We start from the raw sequence: 7,222 nt of genomic DNA, 5'->3' as shown, positions 1-7,222 counted from the left end.
ATATGGGAGCTTGATTATTGTAACTTCACGGTTGCTCTTTTCAAGTGTAAGTGGGTTGATCATATCAAGCATAACGTAAAATATGATGGTTTTACTCTTGTAGATCTTGGCCACTTGAATAATAGTGCAAAACCATTTATTTTCGCATCTCAAGCTAAGCAAGTGTTCTACGTAATTGACCTAGTCGATTCAAAAAGGACTATTGTGCTAGCTGGCAAAAGAAGAATCCTAGGAATTAGAGATGTTGAGGATAAGGAAGAATATGATGCGTTTGATGACTCTGCACCTTTCACTGTTCCTAGACCTGTTGTACTAAATGACATAGACGACGAAGCAGGTTATATGCGATCAGACCACAACGAAGGAATTTCTGATTGAGGTAGTATGATTAAAAGTTAGTAATAGTTTCATTACAAATATAGTTTAGTTATCATGTATATAGGAGCACAATTAGGCAAAAATGACATAAATGAGCTTTTATTTGACCCAAATCCTTTGTTTTGTATATAAACTAACATGTTTGTAGTTTGAAATCGCCTAAGTGTACTCATTATCATGCATATACAAGGTTATAAGACCATTAGTATGTGAAAATGACTTAAATGAGTTTCTACTTAACCCAAGTCCTTTGTTTTGTATATAAACGAACATTTAATCATTCTAACAACTCATATTCATTATATTTAACATGTCTGTAGTTTGAAATTTCCTAAGTGTACTCATTATCATGTATATATAAGGTTATAGGACCATAAGTAGGTGAAAATTACTTAAATGACCTTCTACTTAACCTAGCTCCTTTGTTTTATGTATGAACTAACATTTAATCATTCTAACAACTCATATTCATTATATTTAACATGTTTGTACATTGAAATTGCCTAAGTGTACTCATTATCATGCATATACTTGGTTATAGGACCATAAGTAAGTGAAAATGGCTTAAATGACCTTTTACTGAACCCATAAGTCCTTTGTTTTTTGTATGAACTAACATTTAATCATTCTAACAGCTCATATTTATTATAGTTAACATGTTTGTAGTTTGAAATTGCCTAAGTGTACTCATTATCATGCATATACACGGTTATAGGACCATAAGTAGGTGAAATTAGCTTAAATGAGCTTCTAATTAACCCAAGTCCTTTGTTTTGTGTATGAACTAACCTTTAATCATTCTATAAACCCGTATGCATTATATTTGAAGTTTTTTTATGTTTGAAATTTCATAAGAGTGTTCATTTGCACTAATACTTTACTATACATTGTTGTATGTTTGTTTTGACAAGTGCTTATATCTCATGGAGGACGATCATAACCTTGATTTTGTCGAGGACATTGAGGATGATGACTATGATGACGAGTATGAGGGTGAGGATGAACCTTATGATGTGAATAAGGAGGTTGACTTGGGTGAGCCAGAGGATCAGGCTTAAGATGAGTTTGAGCGTAGGCTTGAAGAATTTAAAATTTTAGCTAAACGTGCGGCGCCTATTGAAAATACAGCATGTGAGATTGTTGGTGAGAACCCGACTCCTGAAACTCATGGCCAAGGACAGGATCAAAACAACAATGGTGGTGGAGAGGGGGTAAAGGCACCGGCTCAGAGAAAGGGTAGAGGTCCGACGAGAAGTTTTAAGAAACCTAACGGTCGTGATAAGAGTGTTAAGCTTCAGAAGAAATTTGGGTCTGCTTGGTCTTGGTTTTGTAACTACTCATCTTCACATAGGGGTAGACTGTGGGTGGCTGGTTACATGACAAGGTTAATCTTTTAGTCCTCTCCTCTCATGAGCAGTTCATTCATGTCCAAATTAGCTCCAAGGATCTTCAGCATCTGATTTTCTGTACCTTTGTGTGTGGCTTGCATTCTATTCATGACAGGTTACCTCTTTGGGATGGTATTTCTAGTCTTGGAGTTGTTTCTGGGCCTTGGCTTGTTATTGGTGACTTTAATTCTGTTCCCAATTCTTATGATAGAATTAATGGTAATGTTGTCACTAATTATGAGGTTAACCATTTTAGAAGTTTTGTTGACAATCTTGATCTTTGTGAGCTCATAAGTAAAGGTTCTTTTTACTCTTGGTCTAATAAGGGTCATGGTGATACTAGAATTGCTACAAGGATTGACAGGGGGCTTGTGAATCAAGCTTGGTTGAATTCTCATGTTGAATCTATCTATCTTCCCCCTCTCCTCTCTAATCACAACCCTCTTTTAGTTGAAGTGTGTAGATTTGTTGCTGCTAAGGGGAGACCTTTTAGGTTTCTTAATTGCCTAGTTGATCATGTTGACTTTTTTTTATTGTGGAAAACAGCTGGCATAGTGTTACAAATTCTTCTGCTATGGTTACTATTTAGCAGAATTTGAAATCTGACAAAAAGAACCTGAAAGATCTGAACACTAAGTATTTTGCTAATGTTGACGAGAAAGTTGATGTGGCTCTTGCCTCTTTGAAAGCCATTCAAGACCAGCTTGCTGTGGATTATTCTAATTCTGACCTTCATGTTAAAGAGGCTGAAGCTGTAAATATGGTGAAGCATTGGATGTATATCCAGGAGTCCATTTATAAGCAGAAATCTAGGGTTGATTGGATTAAGCTGGCGGACTGCAGTTCTCACTACTTCTTTTCTGTTATGAAGCACAAGCAAGGTAGAAATAGAATTGATTCTTTCTTCACTGAAGATGATGTCCTTTTGAAAGATCATGTGCTTATTGAAAATGAGATTGTGGGGTTTAATAAAGGGCTCCTTGGTTCTAGTGCTAGTTCTCTCCCTGCTGTTGACTTGGCCACTATTAGGAGAGGTTCTCAACTCAGCTCTAGCTCCATTGATATTTTGACTGCTGTGGTTACTACTTCTGAGATTGATAATGCTCTAACTCAGATTGGAGATGATAAGGCGCCTGGGATTGATGGTTTCAATGTTGTTTTCTTCAAAAAGGCTTGGCCTACGATCAAAACTGATATCTATGCTGCTATCTTCTGTTTCTTTGAGACTGGTGTCATTGATAAGAATTGTAGGATATGGGCTAAATAGAAGTCATATTGGCCATATTTAGGCCATTTTGAGTAAAATGCGTCTTAAAACTTAATAAAATGCTCTATTGATGTGATTTCAAGCCTTAGACACCTAATATTAGCCAACATTGACATGTTATAACGAAGAAATAGTTCATTTGTGTTGTAAGGTTTTGATGATTGTGAACAAATGGTGATTATCTAACTAACATGTGTATTGAGATGTGCATGAACAAGTCATGAAGCAAGAAGATGATTGAGTACAGGTTAGATCATTATTGAAGATGGTTCCAACATACAATGTATGGATTGTGCTTAAGTTCCTCAGGGGGAACACAAAGAGAAGAAGAGTTTCCAAGGGGGAACACAAAGAGAAGAAGTCTAAACGTACAAACGTATTGTTAGACTTTGTATGCAGTTCCTAAGAAGTAGTTCTTTGCAGGGAATAAGCAGCAATTCGTATGTGAGAACAAGATAAGAGAAGTTCCTTTGAAGGAACATAAGCTTTGGAGTAGAAGCTTCAAGACAGAAAAATAGGAGTATATTTTTCTAGGAATCATGTAAGTATGTTGGACACGAGAAATTGTTTGGAACATGCCTATGGAACTAAATTGGAACTTCAGTCTCAAAGGAACTGATATTCTAGAAGGAACTGGGTGTTGCTGACCAGCCAGTTCCTTACGGGTGAGTCTAAAATTCGTGTATAAGAGAAACACACGTTTACATAGCACTAGAAGTCAGTTTTCCATGTTAGTAGTCATTGCAGTATCTTTGCCTACTTTCTAGGTAATTAGTTTTGACTTGGTATAATTTATTTTAAATAGATTTTATTTTATAAACGATAAGTTTTTAAAAATAAAATCTGATTTTCTTTTTAGTCAAAATGATATTTTATTCTCTTTATTTTCTCCTATATTTTAGGGATATGTTTTAGGTTGTTTCCTATCTAATCTCTAATTGGCTTAATATTTCATATTAAATAGGATAGTTATTTTGGGTAAAATATTTTTATAAAATATTTATTCTTAATGAATAAATTCCGAATTAGTTTTTAATTGATAAAAATCTGATTTGGTTAGTATTTTATTTTCTTGTAACTTCTATTTTTATTTATTAAGTTTTTGGAAAAATAAAAATTGCTTTTCACGTTCAATTTGAAACAACATTTTACAGGAGAAAAATAAGGAGATCATGGAGAAAATGTTTTTTTACTCCAATCCATGTCTTCCATTACTTCTTATGTTCATGGAGTTAATGGAGATAATGCCTAGAATTTAGGAAGCGCTACTGTTATGATTGAAGATCATGGGATGAATGGGTTTGTCTTTAAAGCACTATAAAAAGAAATGTTTTCATTCATTCCAAACTGTCTGGCTTAAGTGAGTCATTCCATAATGGAGTTTGTCCCAAGTGGTGGAGCAGTAGAAAAGAAATATATTTTCTCTCCACGTTGGTGAGCCAGTTCCTCTAGGTTCCAAGTTCCTTACATATCTCAAATTGTCCAACATATTAGTTTTATACATTATATCTTTTATATGTATTTGAGAGTTGTTGAGTGAACTCTTGTAATGGGGAATTAATAAGGGTTTGAGTGAACTCTTGTATTGGGGTGAGAACTTGAGTGAGTTCTTTGTATGTAGAGAAGGCTTTGAGTGAAGCTTGAGAGAAAGAGAAAGAGTAAGTTTTTGAGTGAAGTCTTGAGTGAGAAAAGAGGTCTTTGAGGGAAGATTTCGAGCTGCAACTATTAGAGGGAATAGTTGTTGGGGATATGAGTTCGTTGAGGAACTCGGTAGAGGCTCAAGTTCCTCATAGGTTGTAACAGAGTCGTTGGCCTATTTAGTGGAATGTTTTGAGTCAAAATCCCTTTAGGTCGAGGTTTTTCACTTCCTATTTGGCCTAGGAAGTTTTCCTCGTAAAATCTCTCTTGTACTATTTCTCTATTGCGTTAAGTTTCTTTTAATTCCGCAAAAAGTGACTAGCAATCTCCATACTACAATTCACCCCCCCTCTTGTAGTATTTCATCTAAATAACAATTTGATAAGTAAGGTAAAAAATGGGCAAAGTAGAAGTCATATAGGCCATATTTGGGCCATTATTTTGTTAATATGCTCTTTTGATGTGCTTTTTTTCCTTATACGCCTAATCCTAGATAATATTGACATGTTATGAGAAAATAAAAGTTCATTTGATAAGAAATTTAGGAATGGGCAAAGTAAAGTCATATAGGTCATATTTGATCCATTTTGAGTAAAAAAACGTCTTAAACCTTAGTAAAATGTTCTATTAATTTAACTTTAAGCCTTAGACACATAAAATTAGGTAACATTGACATGTTATGAGAAAAAAATAGTTTATTTGATAAGAAATGTAAGAAATGGGATAAATAGTAGTCATATAATATTTCTTTCCTTATACAACTAAAACTAGATAATATTGACATGTTATGAGAAAAAAAAGTTCATTTGATAAGAAATGTAGAAAATGGGCAAAGTAAAGTCATATAGGCCATATTTGGGCCATTTTGAGTAAAAAGCGTCTTAAACCTTAATAAAATGCTCTATTGATTCAATTTTAAACCTTAGATACATAAAACTAGGTAACATTAACATGTTATGAGAAAGAAAGAGTTCATTTTATAAAAAATGTAGGAAATGGGCTAAATAGAAGTCAAATAGGCCATATTTGGGCATTTTTAGTAAAATGCGTCTTAAAACTTAGTAAAATGCTCTATTGATGTGATTTCAAGCTTTAGACACCTCATATTACCTTACATTGACATGTTATAACAAAAAAAATAGTTCATTTGAAAAGAATTGTAGAAAATGGGCAAAGTAGAAGTCATATAGGCCATATTTGGGCCATTTTTTGTTAATATGCTCTTTTAATATGATTTCTTTCCTTATAAACCTAAAACTAGATAATATTCACATGTTATGAGAAAAAAAAGTTTATTTATAAGAAATGTAGGAAATGGGCAAAGTAAATTCATATGGGTCATATTTGGGCCATTTTGAGTAAAAAGCATCTTAAACCATAATAAAATGCTCTATTGATTCAATTTTAAGCCTTAGACACATAAAAATAGGTAACATTGGCATGTTATAAGAAAAAAAAATAGTTCATTTGATAAGAAATTTAGGAAATGGGCTAAATAGAAGTCATATAGGCCATATTTGGGCCATTTTGAGTAAAATACGTCTTAAAACTTAGTAAAATGCTTTGTTGATGTGATTATAAGCCTTAGACACCTAATATTACCAAACATTGACATGTTATAACAAAGAAAGAGTTCATTTGATAAGAAATGTAGAAAATGGGCAAAGTAGAAGTCAAATAGGCCATATTTGTACATATTGTTTAGCCTATTTAATTAAATCGAATATAATTTTTTTTGTATTTCAAATTTTGCGAGGTTCAAAAGGATGGTCCGTTGACAATCAAGGAACTTAATGAAGTTTATGACATGTTGGCGTCTTTTATCACCTTTAACATGTAAATGTCATTTTTATTGTAAATTTATGTTAACTTATTAACTATATTATAATTCATTAATTACTAACTATCCTTTGTATATATGTATATAACACTTTTTTTTATTATTTTATTGAATTTGGGAATATTTATATCTATATATGAATTATTATATTTAATATAATTTGTATCTTATTATAATGTTTAGTACTATTTTTATTATTATTGGTAATTTTAATAATAATATTGTTACCTATTTTTATTAATATTATTGTTGGAATTACAGGTTATTACTGCTAGAATTTGAGGGTGTTTTTTTAATATTATTGCATAAAAAAAGGGGAAAAAAATTACACTGAAATGGCACCGGTTAGAAGTTGCTGCCACAAAAAAAAATTGCGCGGGGTTTGTTTTTGGCACCGGTTAACCGGTGGCCAAAATAAATAAAGGCACCGGTTTATCGGTGCCAAAACTGGTTTATACCACCGCTTTTGAACCGGTGGCAAAGTGGGGAGTTTTTGGCAACCCCCACATTGTGACCGGTTCAAACCGGTGCCTTAAGTCGGGTTTGAACCGGGGTCTTTTAGCTTTATTCTACTAGTGTATTAACCTTAAACAAGATTATTAATTATCTTATTAAGCGTGATTACATGTAGAAATTCCCTTTAAACATGCATAAAAGGCGTGATCCAGAAATAACAATAATAATATATCATCAAGCAACATAATAATAACA

The 7,222-nt window shown here is 33.0% G+C and overlaps 1 protein-coding gene across 1 annotated transcript; it reads left to right on the top strand.

The window, feature by feature from the left end:
- The first annotated feature begins 1,301 nt into the window (after positions 1–1,301).
- LOC110697529 lies at positions 1,302–3,033 on the top strand. Its single transcript, XM_021874896.1, has 4 exons — positions 1,302–1,413; positions 1,507–1,762; positions 1,882–2,221; positions 2,359–3,033. Exons 1-4 carry the CDS (start codon positions 1,302–1,304, stop codon positions 3,031–3,033), a joined length of 1,383 nt encoding a protein of 460 aa, XP_021730588.1.
- The last annotated feature ends 4,189 nt before the right edge of the window (positions 3,034–7,222 follow it).

The sequence above is a fragment of the Chenopodium quinoa genome, unplaced genomic scaffold, assembly GCF_001683475.1.
Source record: "Chenopodium quinoa cultivar QQ74 unplaced genomic scaffold, ASM168347v1, whole genome shotgun sequence".
Lineage (NCBI taxonomy): Eukaryota > Viridiplantae > Streptophyta > Magnoliopsida > Caryophyllales > Amaranthaceae > Chenopodium > Chenopodium quinoa.
This window is presented reverse-complemented; position numbering and strand designations above follow the sequence as displayed.

Coding starts and splice junctions, on each gene's coding strand:
- LOC110697529 (XM_021874896.1), top strand. CDS start 1,302: ATGGAGGACGATCATAACCTTGATTTTGTCGAGGACATTGAGGATGAT. Junction 1,763..1,881: donor GTGGCTGGTTACATGACAAG/GTTAATCTTTTA, acceptor TATTCATGACAG/GTTACCTCTTTGGGATGGTA. Junction 2,222..2,358: donor ACAACCCTCTTTTAGTTGAA/GTGTGTAGATTT, acceptor ACTATTTAGCAG/AATTTGAAATCTGACAAAAA.